Below are 18560 nucleotides of genomic sequence, written 5' to 3' on the forward strand. Positions count from 1 at the left end.
TTTATTTAAAGCAACAAAAAATAAAAAATGTTCATACAAAATAAGTGGCCACAGACCAGAAATGGAAGCATGCAGACACACACTGACCCATAAACCCCAAGAACAGAAATACATTTCCTCCTGTACTCTGCAAAATACAAAGACATTAAAGTTGCACATTTCCCAACGCTGAGTGAAAAAAAAAAAATCAAAGATTTCTTCTAAAAGTATGAGTAGGAAAAATACTATAGAATCCTGGGGCAAAGAAGAGAAATACAAACCAGCAGGCAGAACCAGAAATCGTCCTTCTTAGTCTTTTACTACTACTACTACTACTTATAATTTCTATAGCGCTACTAGACGTACACAGCGCTGTACACTTGATCATGAAGAGACAGTCCCTGCTCCACAGAGCTTACAATCTAATTAGGACAAACAAACAGGATAAGAGAATATTAAAGTGAGGATGATAAAATACTACTACTACTACTACTATTTAACATTTCTAGAGCGCTACAAAGTGTACGCAGCGCTGTACAAACACAGAAGAAAGACAGTCCCTGCTCAAAGAGCTTACAATCTAATAGACAAAAAGTAAAGCATTTAAATTTAAAATATTTAAGCAGTCAAGCACAAGAGAACAGTCACAGAAGGACAGAAGATGTTGAAGGGTGGTCAGTGTGATTAGGTGTAACTCTGGTTGGAGTAGTGGGAGAAGGTGATAGAAGAATAGAAATGGGTGAGGTAAAGTAATGAGTGGGTTGATAGGGAGGTTATATAAGACATGTCACTCTAGGGGTGGGTGGGTAGAGGGGTAGGGTGGGTAGGATTAAGTCTAAAGCAGGAGAAGGTATTCTCTGCAGCCTATCTGTGAGATGGAAAATGCTCTCTGAAGCTGCTGCTATAAGTTGTTAGTTTTCTCTCCCTGAAAGAGATCCAAGCCACATATAAGGGTTCTGAACAAGTGAATAAGGGTTAGGAGTTAAAAGCAGCATCAAAAAGGTGGGCTTTTAGCTTACATTTGAAGACGGCCAGAGATGGAGCTTGACGTACCGGCTCAGGAAGTCTATTCCAGGCATATGGTGCAGCAAGATAAAAGGAACGGAGTCTGGAGTTAGCGGTGGAGGAGAAGGGTGCAGATAAGAGAGATTTACCCAGTGAACGGAGTTCCCAGGTAGGAATGTGTGGAGAGGTACTGAGGAGCTGCAGAGTGAATGCACTTATAGGTCAATAAGAGGAGTTTCAACTGCATGCGGAAACGGATAGGAAGCCAGTGATGTGACTTGAGGAGAGGGCTAATATGAGCATAACGACACTGGCGGAATATTAGTCGTGCAGCAGAATTTTGAACAGATTGAAGAGGAGAGAGATGGCTAAGTGGGAGACCTGTGAGAAGGAAGTTGCAATAGTCTAAGCGAGAGGTGATAATGTTGTTTTGCTGTTATTATCACAAATTTGTCAAATATGTATTTTGGGCTTTTTTGTTTTATTTTATCCACTTTGGCAACTCATATGAAATTGTCAGGCCAATAAAGATATGTGAATCGATCCTGGATGTGTCTTTAGGGCTGGATTTGATTTAACTGATGTGCTGAGAGACTTCATACTGGAAAGGAACTGTGCTAAAGTTCAAGGTAGAGAGGGTTTCGTCAGTGCTGTGGGAAACAAATGCAGTAGTCCTGCCCCAGCACACTGTTCTGCTCCCTCCCAGGCTGCTGCACACAGGCTATTGGCTAGAACCATCATCCTGTTACAGTCCTTCCTCCTGGCCAGTTGCTGTTTTCCTTTTCCTTATTGAACTTCCCCGGCTGTTCTGCACACTTAGGAAAGGATTTTTTTGTCTAGGAGCCTTAGGGCAGGTCCACTGCCTTCCCAAACAGCCTTAACAGGTAATCTCTTAACTCCTAGGGGCTTGTCCAGGGGGACTGGTCCCTGCTTCTTTGTAAGGGGGACTGAGGAAAAGGGAGAATGCAGATCTCATTCTCATGTGAGCAGTAAATCTCAAGCTTTAAGGTCTAGCTGAATTTAATGCATATGTTCATGCTCCCCAAGCCATTTCCTGCATTTCTCTTCCAACCCTTGCTGATCTCTCTTCTGCTGCTGCTCCTGCCTACTCCATATCCTGTGACTGTTTGTCAGCTCTGCAGAGCTTTGTTTTTCCTGGAGAGGAAAATGAGGACTTACTGGGCACCCCATGAGTTTTCCCCTGGTGTTTTTTTCCATGCATTCGTATTCATTCTTATTCTGGGACAGAACCATCAAGGAAATGCTTCCTTATCTAAAAGAGACAGCTTTTACAACACTCTTTACCTTGTCTTATTTCACATTTCTATTCATCAGAGGAGGAAATTATAGAACAAAGAGGTAGGGGGAGGAACCAACCCTGGGGAATATTTATACACAGAAGGGGTGGTGGATGTTGGAAAGCCTTCTGGGAAGAGGTGGCACTGGTGAAGAAAAAATACAGTAAGGGTTTTTAAAAAGAACATTGAATAAACATAGAGGATCCTAGAGGCAAGGGGGTGGAAATGAAGTATATTGTGCAAACTCTTTGATTTTCTCCAGGGAGGGGTCATTTCCATTGGGTTTAACACCCTCGATCATTTTGAAAAGTCTGCGTCAGCGTTTAAAGAAAGCATGGGGAGGTGAACACTGGGATGGATTTTGGTCATGGTCGATACACATGACAAGAAGGTTGAGAGATCGTGTGGAAGATCGTCAGGAGGAGAGGTGCTGTTCAATTCTGGTCACCGCATCTCAAAAAAAGATATAGTGGAATTAGAAAAGGTACAGAGAAGGGTGACAAAAATGATAAAGGGGATGGGACAACTTCCCTATGAGGAAAGGCTGAAGCGTCTAGGGCTCTTCAGCTTGGAGAAAATACGGCTGAGGGGAGACTGGTAGCGCTATAGAAGTGATTTATAGTAGTAGTAGTAGATATGATAGAGGTCTATAAAATAATGAGTGGAGTGGAACGGGTAGACGTGAATCGCTTGTTTGCTCTTTCCAAAGATACTAGGAGTAGGGGGCGTGCGATGAAGCTACCAAGTAGTAAATTTAATACGAATCAGAGAAAATGTTTCTTCACTCAACATGTAATTAAACTCTGGAATTCGTTGTAGTAAAAGCAGTTAGCTTAGCGGGGTTTTAAAAAGTTTGGATGGCTTCCTAAAGGAAAAGTCCATAGACCATTATTAAGATGGACTTGGGGAAAATCCATTGCTTATTTCTGGGATAAGCAGCATAAAATGTATTGTACTGTTTTAGGATCTTGCCAGGTACTTGTAACCTGGATTGGCCACTGTATGAAACAGGATACTGGGCTTGATGGACCTTCAGTCTGTCCCAGTATGACAATATGTACTTATGTTATATACCTTTGGAAAAGTTATATGTAAGTGATCATGGAGCAGACCAGGAGGGCTATTTTGGTCTTTATCTGCTGTAATTTGCTACCTTACTATGTTCTCAGTTTTATTTATTAAAATTTATTAACGACCCTTATAAAAAGTTTCAGTCAAGGTGGTGTAGAACAGGTGTAGCTAGACAATGACAACTTACATTGTTTTACGATTGTTATCCTGTTACTATAAGTCTGAAAGGACTCACTTCCAGTGTGACACAATGGCACATTTTCCCTTTCCTCCATCCCACACTCAGACAGGTCTCTCTCTGGGATTTGGTTGAAACAGCCATAAGATCAAGCATTGCCGTACTGGGTCAGAACAAAAGTCCATCCAGCCCAGTATCCTGTTTCTAACAGTGACAAACCAGGTCACAAGTACCTGGCAGAATCCCAAAAAGTAGCAAGATTCCATGTTGCCATATATAGAAACTGAGATTTTGGGGCCAAAAAATTGAATCTCGGTTTATATTCAAGACCTGCCTCGTACCTCTGTGGCACCTGGTATTCCTCCCATTCCCTCCCTCCCCATGGTGTCCCCCCACCACTGCTGCTGCCTGCCTACCACCACCCCCCAGCCAGCAGAGCTTTCACTTCCCCCCCCCCCCCCCCGAACAGGCACAGTTCCCACTTCCTCCCCCCTCCTGGACCCACCAATAGGCCCCTCCCCCCGGGACTACCGTACAGCCCTGGTGGTCTAGTGGCACATTGGGGCAGGAGCAATCCCTACTTGCTCCTGTCCATGCCATCTCCATAGTAAAACAAATATAGAGAAAAAGACCCCAAGACAGAGCCTTGAGATACATCGATTGACAGTGGGATAACAGTGTGATGAGAGAGATAAGAAATGCAAGACAGAACAGAGCCATGATATCCAAATAAGGACAGGTGGTGATCAACAGTATCAAAAGCAGCAGATAGGTCTGGAAGGATGAAGATTGAGTACAAGCCCTTGGATCTGGCCAGGAACAGGTCACTGGAGACTTTAACAAGAGCTGTTTCTCATGAATGTAGACAGCAAAAGCCAGATTGTAGTGGATCACGAATAGCTTGAGATGAGAGAAAAACGAAGACAGCGGCAGTGAACAGCACATTCAAGTAGCTTGGATAAGAAACGGAGGAAGGGAATGGGATGATCGTTGGAAGGCAGGTAGGGCCTAGTGAAGGTTTTTTGAGTATGTTTAAAGGCATCAGGAACAGTTGTAGTGGAAAGTGAAAGATTAGGATATGACAGATAGAAGGGAGGATAGTACGAGAGACAGAGCTGAGCAGATAGGTGGGAATGAGATCAGAGGAACAGGTAGTGAGTTTGGAGGAGGAAAGATGAAGAGCAGTTTCCTCTTCAGTGAGTTGGCGCTGGAGGCACTTTGAGGAGAGAGTTCAGTGTTGCAAAGAGACTGCAAGCGTTGGAGCCAAGAGGGTTTGTCAAATGGCTGTCGTAAAGGGTCATGGATTTGATATGCCAAAGTGGTTTACATTTATTATATGCAGGTACTTTGTCCCTAGTGGGCTCACAAGTGTGTGTACCTGGGGCAGTGGAGGATTAAGTGACTTGCTCAGGGTCACAAAGAGCTCCCCAGGTTCTTTTGGCTCCAGTTCACCAGGTTCTCAGGCCACTGCACTAACCATTAGGCTACCCCACCCCCCATTCCTAGTAGTCTCGTTTGGCAAGTGCAAGAGCAGAGTGGAAGGAGACGAGCAACAATTTGAAATATATGAAGTCAGCATAGTAACATAGTAAATGACGGCAGATAAAGACCTGTACGGTCCATCCAGTTTGCCCAACAAGCTAAACTCATTTTTACATGGTATGTGATACTTTATACCTGAGTTTGATTTGTCCTTGCCATTCTCAGGACACAGACCATAGAAGTCTGCCCAACACTATTCTTGTACTAAGTTCTGAAGCTAACGTCGAAGCCCATCCCTATCTATTCAGTCACGATCAGGGTATAGACCATAGAAGTCTGCCCAGCTCCCGTTTTGTTTCCCAATTACCGGCGTCACCACCCAATCTCCGCTAAGATTCCACGGAACCATTTCTTCTAAACAGGATTCCTTTATGTTTATCTCACGCATCAGCATCAGATTTTAGCAAAAGGTGCTGAGCACAGCGGGTACAGGAAAATAGGTAGTGGATTCTGGAGGTCATCCAAGGCTGGGGTTTGGTACCCCTTACGGGGAATGGGAGGAACGAGAGCATCCAGAGCAGAAGAGAGAATAGTATTATTGGAAGAAACAGACTTATTGACAGAGTTGGATAACATAGCGGATTAGAGGAAAAGTGAAACAGTGGTGGAGAGAGTGCAAGGGTCAATAGCCTGAAGATTCCTAAATGATTGGAAAGAAAGAAAAATGAAGGAGAGGATGGTTAAGTGTGAAAGTTATCAGATGATGGTTACGGAGGGGAAGAACTGAGGTGAAGGTATCTGAGAGTGAGCAGTTAGAGAAGAAGACAAGATCAAGGCAGTGGCCATATCGGTGAGTAGGGAAAGGGAAAGGGACTTGATAAACCACCTTTCTGTGGTTAAAATCAAACTGGTTTACATATTATATACAGGTACTTGGTGCAATGGAGGGTTAAGTGACTTGCCCAGAGTGTCAAGGAGCTGCAGTGGGAATTGAACCCAGTTCCCCAGGTTCAAAGTCCACTGCACTAACCAGCACAGCTGGAGATTGAACGAGGAGGTTAAAGCAAGAAAATTAGAGGGGCATTTTTGACAGGATGTCCAAGTCAGAATAGAGAAGTCCAGCTCATAACGTCCAAAATGGACGTCCATCTCATATGTCATAGAGGCTGTTATCCCCTTTCAGTTTCACTTTCAGGGAGAGGGAGGGGGACAGCAACCACTGGGGGATTAAGGAGGTGTCATGCCTTAATCCCTACGGTGATCAGCTGCTCAATCAGAGACCTTTTTGTACCCAGGATGTAACTGAAACAGGTATAACAGGATGTCCTTGGACATTTCTTCCCGTTCAGTTGGCCTTGTTGGATGTCCTGATTTTGGGCCCTCCTTAGTCCCGCCCACAAAATGCCCCTTTGCTATTTGGATGTACTGCAGTGTTGGGTGACCCTTTTCTGCCATTTGGGCATTTTGAGACATTCATATGCTTTGAAAATAAGCACCTTAAAGGCATTGACAGTTAAAGTCCCTAAAAATGAGGGAAGTGGAGGATCGAGGATGGGTTATGAAAGAAGGAAAGCCAGGGCTAAATTTAAAACTCTGTCTGATTTTCAAGGCCTTTAAGGGAAAAGGCCCAAAATACTTGAAGAAAAGGTTCGCCCTCTGTGGTCCTCCCAAGGTGTATTCCTACCTACGTCACCTCCAAGAACATCACTCTGGAACATTCTCCCAGAAAGTTTTAAGCAAAACCTATCTCTGCTTTAGGAACAGGTGAAAGCCTGTCTCTACTTCAGGCCTTTAGTGGAAGAAGCAACTAACTAGATCATTGCTCTTCCTTGCAAAGCTCAGGAATCAGTGGCAGCCCTCACTGAACCTAGCTGTGGCTCCCTCACTCTCTTCCCTTCCTCCACCTTTTCTTCAAAACTTGCAGATGACAACTGCCATTGGAACAACTGTTCTCTTTTGCTTTAAACTATGTGGTTCTCAGTGAATTTGAGCCACACAGTGGCCAAACATCCATTTTATTCTCATGAAATTATAGCAACTGCTGCCCCCCCCCCCCCCCCCCATCCCCTGCACCTTCCTGTATCTGCTGCTCCCTCAGTCTGCCATTCTGCTCTTGTGGTAGGACCTGGGTATTATCCTGTTAACTCAATCACCGGGGTCCCAACACTCAAGCACAGGAGAGAGACAGACTAAGGGAGCAGAACCTTCTCCCTGCCTCTAGAAGCCTTGCTGGCACCGGGCCCCCCCTTGGAGACTGAGCCCGGGGAATCTTCCCCCCCCCCCCCCCAAGCCTGGTATGTACTGTTTCTTTCACAGCTTTAGGGAGTAGGAGGGGGTCAGCGACATTTGGGGGAGTAAGGGGGGTCATTCAGGGCACCTTTTTGTGACAGTCGTGACTGAACCTGGTCTTGTATTAGGCTGCGTTTTGGTCATGCTATTTTTATAAAAAAAAACTCAGGCTAAGTTAGAAAACCAAAAGGAATCTTTATTTCTCACTGCAACACACAAGAAATATTGTTGGCTCTTGGCATTAGTAATTTTACAGAACAGAGTATAACAATAACACCAAAATGTCTAACTTTTAGCCCAGGATGTTTTTGCTTTGTTCCATTATGGCAAAATTTTGGGAACACCCAAATCCCGCTCCAACACCCCCCCCCCCCCTTGTGATTTGGACACATTGCAAGTGAACTGCATAGACAAACTCTTTAAAATGGGTTTTGAAAATAGCGATTTGGCCATTTGTTTAAAAAATTAGCCTCATGTTGACCTTCAATGTCAACATCAATTTATTGTTTTTATACTGCCAAATCCCTGAAAAGGGTTCAGTACATGAAGCAAAATAATGATTACATCAGTGGCTGAGAGGAACTATTACTATGAATTCTAGACATTTTAGTTTGCTCAGAAGGGATATTATAGCGAGTTATAAACATTTCACATTGTGCATCAGTCCTTAGTCCTTCATTTGGAGCAACCTGGGGGGGGGGGGGGGGTCTCCATTTTACTCTTTCTTTTAGCCCCACTTTGGAAGAGTCAGTCCTACGGCTGAGAAATGCACACTGCAGTTCCCTTGGCCCGTCCAAGCAGTAGGAACCAAGGCTGGGCCCATTTACATCCATGTTTCTAGATACAAATTAAAGACAACATGAAAACCCAAAGTCCACATCCTTTGAAAGTGAAAAAGTGAGAAGCCAAGTCTCAATGGTGTTTGTGACATCATAATTCATTGTCATGGAAGCAACTGTGATGTCATCTACATTGGACTGACCTGTCAATGAGGTGATAATTCATTTGTATCCCTCCCACACATGCAGGACGGAGTTCAGAGAAGCCTGGGAGGGAGGCAGAGCTGTTGAGACTAGTGTGTTTTGGTTACAGTCCTAGGAAGGAAGTACCAGTGGTCCTGGGAGGGGAAAAGGGCAGTGATTGGGAACATGGAACTATTGCACTTCATTAACAGAGCTTGAGAGTTTCCATGGGAATTCACTGACCTTTACAGGGGAGGGTCAGTCACTCTTCTGCTGTGTCCTAGCTGGAGAGAGCAGCACTCTTCTGTTACTCACAAGGTAATCTGGGCTTTTTTTTTTCACCACAGTCTCTGGAGGTGAATGTCCTGCAAGTGCCCCTCACTGTGACGGGGAGCAGACACAAATCTCAGAGTTTCTCCCCACTTTAACTCATTCTCATCCTTGTAGGTTCCCTTTCCTGCATGGCTGTGTTGAGCCCAGTTCACTACCAAAGAGCGAGGTTTACTTGCAATGGGAAGCAGGCTGGCACTTCTGATGCCTCACCTTGTGACAACGATTCTGGCTGTGTGCTGGAAGAGGAGCTGCAACCTGCAAAGGTAAGATGCAACTGAATGTTCTACCCTTACTGGGCTCTGTTCAAACCAGGTTTCAGTAGCATAATGTGCCAGTGCAAGCTGGGCTGTGTGTGCCCTGATCTGGGAATAATGACGTACGCAGCACTGTACACTTGAATATGAAGAGACAGTCCCTGCTCTACAGAGTTTATAGTCTAATCAGGACAGATAAGAGAATTTACTAAGCTGGGAATGATAAAACAGACATGGGTACTAAACAAGTGAATAGAGGTTAGGAGTTAAAAGCAGCCTCAAAAAGGTGGGCTTGTTGCCTAGATTTGAAGATGGCCAGAGATGGAGCTTGACGTACTGACTCAGGAAGTCCATTCCAAGCATATGGTGCAACGAGATAAAAGGAACGGAGTCTGGAGTTAGCAGTGCCCTGTGTGTCCTGGGAATGTGTCAGCGCATGCTTCGCTCTGTGTCCTGGCATTTTCCTCCCTCATTTTTGTATCCCACATCTAACAGACTGGCCAGAGGCTTCAAATTGCACTCCGACAGGAACTTGGTTAATGTGTACCATATGTTTGGCCACTAGGTGTCACCACTAGGTGGAGGAATAGTCTAGTGGTTAATGCTGTGATCTTGAGGAACTGGGTTCGATTCCCACTGCAGCTCCTTGTGACTCTGGGCAAGTCACTTAACCCTCCATTGCTCCAGGTACAAAATAAGTACCTGAATATATGTAAACCGCTTTGAATGTAGTTGCAAAAACCTCAGAAAGGTGGTATATTGTCCCTTTTCCCTTTCCCCCTTTCCCTTATGACATCACAATATCAGAAGTGAGCCAAGTATTGGGCAATCAAGCCATTGTGACATCACTGATGAGGTTGGCTCTTATTGGTGGAATGAGTGGAGGAGTAGCCTAGTGGTTAGTGCAGTGGACTTTGATCCTGGGGAACTGTATTGGGCAATCAAGCCATTGTGACATCACTGATGAGGTTGGCTCTTATTGGTGGAATGAGTGGAGGAGTAGCCTAGTGGTTAGTGCAGCGGACTTTGATCCTGGGGAACTGAGTTCGATACCCACTGCAGCTGCTTGTGACTCTGGGCAAGTCACTTAACCCTCCATTGCTCCAGGTACAAATAAGTACCTGTATATACTGTGTAAACCGCTTTGAATGTGGTTGCAAAAACCAGAGAAAGGCGGTATATCAAGTCCCATTTCCCCTTGAGGAATGGCTGATGCTGTCTCTGCCACATTCCTGGTCAGCCCTGGAGCCAACTTTTCAAAATGATTGGGGGGGTTTATTTATTTTATTTTATTTATTGCATTTGTATCCCACATTTTCCCACCTTTTTGCGGGCTCAGTGTGGCTTACAATACATTATGAATCATGGAAATACAATTTGTTACAACTTGGTTATGGATTACATTGTGGTGAGTCGTTTGAGTCAAAGTTAAAGTATCGATAAGGAGTATAATCATGGAAAAAGCACTGAAACATTGAAAGGAAGCAAGGGAGACAAAAAGGGGCAATATATAATAACAGGAACACACTTGGTATACATTTTCTGTGAGTAAAGGTATGAGTGTGGTATGATTTCGGGGGATGAGAATACAGGAGTGGCTGTAATGGTGCATAACTGAACAATGAGTGTGGGCTTTATGTGTTTTGGTTCTTTCCGTAAATTTTCTCAAAAAGATGGGTCTTCAATAATTTGCGGAAGGTGGTTTGTTCGTAGATCGCAAATGATATTAACTCTCCCTGGACATAGTCAAGGAGTTTACTTAATATTGGGGGTGCTCGTGTGCCCAGGCGTCAAACCTCAGCATTATCACAGTTGTCATTTTACTCCCTATTAGCACAAAATAACAGCAGATAAAGACCATGGCAAGCATCTGTCTGCCCAGCTCTACAACCTCTTCTCCTTCAGAGATTCTCTGTGCTGGTCCCAATCTTTCTTAAATTCAGATATAGTCCTTGTCTCCACCACCTTGGCTGGGAGACTGTGTGGAACAATCTATTTGCATTATGACCTCTTGTTTTCACTTGTGATTACTGCGGTTTATTTTTCTGGTAATATGGTGGTCCTAGAATCTCAAGAAACTGTGTTTAAACTGAGCAAAAATCTGAAAGTTATTTTATGGAAAGAAGAACAGCTGAATACACTCTGAATGTTCCTAACCTTTCTCTGTTCTGCAGCTTTTCAATTCTCCAAGGACTGATATAATCACCGCAGTGCACCTCAAAGCTCTTCTCAGCCAGCTGCCACCCCAGGATTCTGATGTGAGCTCATCACTTCTCCCCGTTTCTGCCCCCAGCACCTGGGACCTCTTTTCCTCCCTCCCACAAAATCAGCTCACTTCTCCTTCTCCCCTTCCACTGTGTTGTGACCCTTCTGAGGCTCCCTGTGCTTTCCCTCCAGGACAGATACTGCCACTGGTTTCTGGGAGAGAAAGAGAGAGGAGAATTGCAGAGGTTCAGCGCCTGGCGTAGACTGAACGCCTTGGGACAGGCAGTCCTTCAGCCCACAGTGTCCCTGAGTGCAGAGTGCTGCTCTCCCCAGGTAGGCAGTGTGCATGCAAAGTATGTACCTAGTGAAGATTAGGGATTGTTATGCTCTCCCCCAGAGCATGCAAGGACCACAGAGCACCACCCTAAACTATGCAGGATCCCCACATCACCCCCCATGGTCCACAGTGCAGGTCCTGCAATCCACATGGACATCCCTAGTGAAGATTAGGGGTTATAGGAGAGCTTCACACAGCTTATTCCTCTGTTGAATCTGCTGTATCTCACTGCATAAAGAGCTGACTCTTCCAGTGGCTTGGTAGAAGGATGGGGTCATAAATATTAAGTTGGCTTGTAACCTTGTTCCTTTGCTCCGCAGTGCGGCAGGCAGATGAACAGAGGGGAGATGGCTGTGTGGGCATCGAAGCTCGGAGATCATTGCTGTTGGCATCCTTCCTGCTTTACTTGTGTGACCTGCAGCCAACCTCTCCTGCACCTTATTTACTTTCATCAGGATGGGGACGTATATTGTGGTCGCCATCACGCAGAGCTGTTTAGACCACGCTGTGCCTCGTGTGATCAGGCAGGTGTCATGTGACAAAGAGTGCAGCAAGTTGAAGGTCACTGAAGTTCCTTTATCCCCCCAGACACCAATTAACTCAGACTCCTAACCCTAAAACCCCATTCTCCCCCCCAACTTCCTGCGTTCCGAGTCCATTGCTCCCCCAGTGATTCCAGGAAAATTTAGCATGTGCTCCCCTAGCAGACTTCACCGTCCCTCCTACCCCCCCCCCCCCCCCCAAGATCCCAGCGAGCTCTTATCTTCACTCTGTGTGTGTGATGTGGTTTCTGTTTTCCCACTGCACAGTTGATTTTCGCTGAGGAGCTGACAGAGGCTGAAGGGTGGAACTGGCATGTGGAACATTTCTGCTGCACAGATTGCGAGGGGGTACTTGGGGGACAGAAGTACGTCATGAAGAGTGGCAGCCCATACTGCTTTACCTGCTTCCAGAGCCTCTATGCTGAGACCTGTCAGAGTTGCGGAGACCCCATAGGTGAGAAATGCCGGACCGTGCAGCTGTGAATAAAGTGGAGGGGTCATCTGATTCTGGTATCATCCCATATACAGTTTATTTCTCATAACTGCTCACAGTGGACATTGGATGTGAAATCTGAGCAGCAAGAGGGAGGTAGCCCTTGAGGTGAGGGGTCAGATTTAGGACTTTTATACTGTACTCTGAAATGCATCACTCAAGCATCTGCAAGCTAAGCTGACCTGCTTCTTTCTTTCTTAGGCCTGGACTGTCAGCACGTCTCATACCAGGGCCAACACTGGCATGCTCGGACCTCCTGCTTCTGTTGTGATTCATGTCAAAAATCCCTGCTGGGCTCCCCATTCACAATTAGGTATGGAGTGCTGTTCTGTAGTGAGACCTGCAGCTGGAATCCAGACTTTGTAAGTCATGGGATAGGTGACGGTACTACCCAAAGGGACAGCTCAGAGACTGTAGAAGCGTGGTGGAATCAGACTGGTCAGACTGCATCACATAGGGTTCATGATAATGCCCCCCAGTTCCAGGGCAAAGATCCCCAAGACCCGAAAGCAGTGTGGCCACAGCCCAAAGAGGACAGAGTCACCAGGCCGAGTCAGAAAGATGTGCAGTCCTCGAATTGTGAGAAGCAGCCGATTGAGACCCTGATGGCAGCTGGTCACATCACTACGAGAGACTCAACAGGTACCGATATGACTTATTATTAGTATCACTGATGCTGTAGCACTCAGCTCTCCTCTCCCGCCTCATTCAACTGTACTTGAAGGGGGCAGGTTCTGGCAGCTGCTGGTCCCAGCTGGGTTTTACCCCCACTACTTGCACATAAGCAGCATCTAGCACTCCCTCACACACACACAGCCCTCTGTTCCTGTTAGATGTTAATATTTTCCAGGTACTGTTTTAAAGGATTTTATCGCAGCAGTCAGGGCCACTGGGGCTGGGGGAAGGAGAGGGTGGTGTGAGGGAAACAGAACCTGCTGGGGAGGAGCCTAATGATTAACGCAATGAACTGAAAACCAGAGAAGCTAGGAGTTCAAATCCCACTATGGCTTCTTGTGATCTTGGGCAAGTCACTTAACCCTCCATCGCCTCAGCTACAAACTTAGAAGCTGATGCAGAAAGCCAGCACAGGTCAGGGCCGCCGAGAGACTGAGCCGCCCCGCTCCTCCCCCAATCGCTACCACTGTCGCTGCAGTCCCCAGTCTCCACCCGCCCACCCTCAGCCCTATCGACAGCCCCCTCTGTCCGCCACCGGGCCCCCTGCATTCAAATCGGCAGCGCCTCACCTCCATGTGAAAGCGGCAGATCGCCTCCCTTCGGGCCCTCCCTCCCTGTGCCCCGCCCTCATGGAAACAGGAAGTTACATCAGACAAGGGCGGGACACAGGGAGGGAGGGCCCGAAGGGAGGTGATCTGCCACTTTGACACGGAGATGAGGCGCTGCCGATTTGAACGCAGGGGGGCTGTTGACGGAGCCGAGGGCGGGTGGGGTGAGACCGGGGACTGCAGCGCCAGCAGCCTGGGAGCAGGAGAGAGGCCCGGGCCCGGGGAATTTTGTCTCCCCTGTCTCCTCCCCCCCCCCCCCCCCCCCCCCCCCCCCCCCCCTCATCGGCCCTGGCACAGATGGAAGCATTCAGTTAGTATAACACCTGGACAACAGTCTTGCACAGAAACTAACCTTGTGCAAAGGCCCCAGTGTACATCCCATGAAAATCAATGGTAATAAAGCTATTAGCTATTCAAATTTGGAAACATGAATTCCTGGTCCCAGGAGGTGTTAACTTATTCCTCTGCAATCGTTTATGCCCATTTTCCTGCAAACCCTCCCCCCCCCCCCGGACCCCCAACCCTCTGCAGGGACAGTGCTAGCCCTGCCCACCGGTGACATCATCGGCGGCACGCAGTGAAGAGTGGAGGCCTCACACTAGAGCGGAGAGTTGTCTGCTGAGAGCTGTGTTGTGTTCTGGGTCACCCAGGGAGGGTTTTGGTTCACCAGTGGCTGGGATATTGTCCTCCCCTCTGTGTTGCCTTCGCGTGTGTTGTCTCTGCAGGAATAGTGTTATCCTCGCCCATCGGTGGCACACGGAGAAGAGTGGAGGCCTCACGCTAGAGGGAGAGAATCAACAAAAGAGAGTGATTAAGGCTTGGGAAAGTAGAGCTCCGATTATATTTGTTTTGTTATTTCATGTGTAAGATTTCAGAAGTCACCAGTAAGGGCCACTACGAGTCTCTTTCATCTCTTGATAGAACATTAACTGTGGTTCCATTACAGGGGGACTTATCTGCTCAATAAGCGTTCAGTATGTAATAAGACTGTAGTGCTTAATGATTTGGCTCTTCAGTATGATTTTGATATTCTGGGAGTCGCCAAATCGTGGCTGGAGACCTCAGATGTTGTTTTGGTTAAGCAGTGTTGGCCTGCAGGATAGGTGGGGGATTGAGGCTGTAGGGATCTGATCTGAGGTGGGGAGGGGTTGTTTAATTTTGTTGGGCAGTTCTTAAATTGAGTAAGGTTTTTGAAGGCACCATTGGTACAGTTGATGTTTTGGTTTTAGGGAATGCTACAGAAACTGGGTGTGTAGCCCACTGTCCTCCGAATGTTTTGTCATGATTGCTCTCTTTTTCTGAACATCTGTAGATCCATCATCTCTGGTGGTTATAGGAGACTTTAATCTTCCCGTTGATCCTCTGTTCCCTATTCCCACATTTTGTTCAATCCTCTTGCCACCTTCAGATTGTCCCAGATGGTAAAGCAGACCACGCACTTGGCTGGGCATGTTTTAGATCTGAAACTTGTACCTCATCTATCACCATCTCTGGTTGATGTAGAAATCCTTCCTAGGGCATGGTCTGATCAGTTTCTGTATCTGATTTGCTGCAGAAGGGGGTGAGTGGCAGATGACGTTTAATGTGAGCAAGTGCAAGGTGATGCATGTGGGGAAAAAAGAACCCGAATTATAGCTACGTCATGCAAGGTTCCACGTTAGGAGTTACGGACCAAGAAAGGGATCTGGGTGTCGTCGTTGATAATACACTGAAACCTTCTGCTCAGTGTGCTGCTGCGGCTCGGAAAGCGAATAGAATGTTGGGTATTATTAGGAAAGGTATGGAAAACAGGTGTGAGGATGTTATAATGCCGTTGTATCGCTCCATGGTGCGACCGCATCTTGAGTATTGTGTTCAATTCTGGTCGCCGCATCTCAAGAAAGATATAGTAGAATTGGAAAAGGTGCAGCGAAGGACGACTAAAATGATAGCAGGGATGGGACACTAGCACACCTTTAGTAAAAGACCCTTAAAAGGTAGGAAAAAATTATTTTCTATTTATTGATTAGACTATGTCAGTTTTGGAATGTACATATGCTGGAGCTGGTGTAAGACTGAGCAAGGATCTGTGAGAGAAATCTCACTCATTGGCCTTTAAATCTCCAGCTTTGGAATAGGTCACCTTTTGCGTTGTCTGGAGCACATGTTAACCTACGTGGAATAGAAGGTTGCATATTTAATTAAAATAAATGCTACTAAAGAGGTAAATGGGAGTTTCTGACACGCAGTTACCATCAGGTCCAGGGCTGCAGACAAGGGTTCACAGGGAGATTACATGCAGTTTTTGAGATTGCCATTTTAATCTCCTTTTGCAGCCTAAAGGAAGCCCCCGTGAGGTTGAAAGTAGGGTTACCAGATGTCCGGTTTTACCCGGACATGTCCTCTTTTTGAGGACATGGCCGGGCAACCAGGCGGGTTTTGCCAGCCTGCCTGTTTGTTGGGATTTGCAGACAAATGGGCAGGCGGGCCTAGTGGTGTTCTATCCTCCCCTCCCCTTACTGTACTGCTCCGGTGGTCTAGTGACCTCTTCAGGGCAGGGGAAGAGCCCCCTCTTTCCTGCCTGGAGTGCCTACAGACTGTTGTTTGCTGACTCTGGTCCCGGTGCCGATTCAAAATGGCCACTGAGAGTTGAAGTGGCGTCACGAGACATATGCAGAAGTCTTGCAAAGCCACTCTCGGCGGCCATTTTGAATCAGCGCCAGGCCCCGAGTCAGCAAGAAATAGTCTGCAGGTGCTCCTGCCAGGAAAGAAGGGGCTCTTTCCTGCCGCGAAGAGGTCACTAGACCACCAAGGCAGTACAGTAAGGTGAGAGGAGGATAGGACACCCTTAGGGGGGTGTGACAGGGGTGTGTGTGTGTGAAAGGGGTGGGGCGGGAGCAAATATGGTAACCCTATTTGAAAGGCAAAGGCAGACAGGAGCTTACAGATATGTGTCCGAACAAAATCGAAAGTGAAAGTACACATCAGCGCCTCCTCTTTGGATCTAAGTATCAGCCCTGCAAAAATTGCTTGCACATACATTTGTGAGGCTCATGCTCAGTGCAGAACAGGGGCTGATGGATGCTGGCACTTCCATGTTCTTTTAGACATGCACAGAACTCACGCTTACTGCGAACCCTTTCTGTGTAAGTAGCCCTCTCCCTCCCCCAAATTAGCCACAAGTTTTACACGCATAAACTAAAATACATTTAACTTTGTGTGACAGGGTATTACCCTCATGGTAGAAGCCAGGTGCTCAGACATCTGTGCGCAACTGTAGCGCCAGCCTTTTTGCATCTGCTCCTTAGTTCGTACCCGAGTGCTTGATCTCTCCTGCCACCCTTTTCCCATCCACCCACGTCATCACGAGTTGGGTGAGGACGAACTAGGTTCTCCATCAGTTTCAACCTAACAAGACAGCGGTTCCCTGTATCTACTGGTAGGATAAGTTTCCTTAAGTACCAAAAGGTATCTGTCTCTGTAGGTTTGTTTTTTTTTAAGCTGCAATCATGCAACAGCTGCTCCCATTAACCACAAATCCTTCTCAGGCTGCGAGATTGGGCCAGGTCCTCCTTCACTCTCTTTTTCTCTCTCTTCCAGGAACATCAGTGGCAACCCAGAAAGCTCCCTCAGAACCTCCAGTGGTTTCCCTCCAAAGACACAGGTCAGCGCAGGACTCAAAGACGAGAGGGGAGCTCAGTCTAAGCAGGCAGGAGCCAGACTGGGAAAGTGAACCATGTGCTTTGTATGGACCCAGCTGTTCTGCACTAATCACCCAGCACCAGGGTCCACAGCCTGAGAGGAAAAAGCAAAGCTGTCAAGCCCTACATCAGCACAACGGGGGTGAATCGGGGCTAAAGAACCAGACTTTATCAGGACGAGCATCCTGTTCGGCTTGCCCTGGTAACTCCCAGAGGGCCGCAGGAGATGACCACAGCGGATGCTCCACCTGCTCATCGTCTTCAGAATCGGAACAAGAAGGCTTCTTTTTTGGAAAACCAATCCCAAGCTGCAGGACCACCGACAGCATTTGTGCTGGGCAAGACTGGAACCCACACAGGGAAGATGAAAGAAACAAGAAATGTAACGTGTCCTGAGGACAGAACCAGGCCACGCACGCTGAGTACATGGCTGCAGGAATCCAGCCTCCCAAACCAGACACCCCAGCCACAGGCAACTGATCTGAGCACATCTGACAGCACTGGCTTGCTTTACGCTAGCTATAGACATTAGTCTGAAAAAGAGAAGGTGACATAAAGGTGTCTCATCATTTACGAGTGATCACGGCTGCCTGGTGCTTTGAATTAATCATTCAGAGCAAGGAAAATGCACAACTTCATGTTACACAGGGGAGGCTGTGTGACAAACTGTCCTGTGGACCAGCAGAGTTAGAAATGATGTTCCATCAGCACTTAAGATCGTAACCTTTTAATTCACTTTTAATTTAAAATATGTTTCTGAATCAGTAATGTCATTATAAAGAAAACACAAAATAAAACCCAGACCTTCCATCGTCACATACCTGTGTCACACGACCTCCTATTCCTCAGCTGAAGAGTGAGCTCAATCTAACAGCAAACACAGAAATTCACCTGTGCAAAATCTCTTTACATTTAAAAATAAATCACAAACAGCAAGTCGCGCCTTTCAAGTATAACCCTGTATGATCCACTTAGAGGGAGGAGTGGTTAGTGCAGTGGGCTCTGATCCTGGCAACCTGGGTTTGAGTCCCCACTGCAGCTCCTTGTGACCTTGGGCAAGTCACTTAACCCTCCATTGCCCCAGGTACAAAAACTTAGATTGTGAGCCCTCTAGGAACAGAGAAAGTACCTGCATATAATGTGTACAGTGCTGCCCTCTAGGGACAGAG

The 18560-nt window shown here is 46.7% G+C and overlaps 1 protein-coding gene across 3 annotated transcripts; it reads left to right on the forward strand.

The window, feature by feature from the left end:
- The first annotated feature begins 1763 nt into the window (after window positions 1-1763).
- Window positions 1764-18246, forward strand: PRICKLE4 (prickle planar cell polarity protein 4). 3 transcript variants are annotated; one of them, XM_030221499.1, is made up of 8 exons: window positions 1764-1868; window positions 8712-8860; window positions 11026-11109; window positions 11249-11389; window positions 11714-11917; window positions 12203-12389; window positions 12630-13070; window positions 17291-18246. In XM_030221499.1, the coding sequence occupies exons 2-8, from the start codon at window positions 8726-8728 to the stop codon at window positions 17785-17787; spliced, it is 1689 nt and encodes a 562-aa protein (XP_030077359.1). In that variant the 5' UTR covers window positions 1764-1868; window positions 8712-8725; the 3' UTR covers window positions 17788-18246. The 3 variants fall into 3 exon arrangements, with proteins under 3 accessions (XP_030077359.1, XP_030077361.1, XP_030077360.1); XM_030221500.1 differs by lacking the exon at window positions 1764-1868 and adding an exon at window positions 8485-8582; XM_030221501.1 differs by lacking the exon at window positions 11714-11917.
- The last annotated feature ends 314 nt before the right edge of the window (window positions 18247-18560 follow it).

Source organism: Microcaecilia unicolor, chromosome 12, assembly GCF_901765095.1.
Source record: "Microcaecilia unicolor chromosome 12, aMicUni1.1, whole genome shotgun sequence".
Taxonomy (NCBI): domain Eukaryota; kingdom Metazoa; phylum Chordata; class Amphibia; order Gymnophiona; family Siphonopidae; genus Microcaecilia; species Microcaecilia unicolor.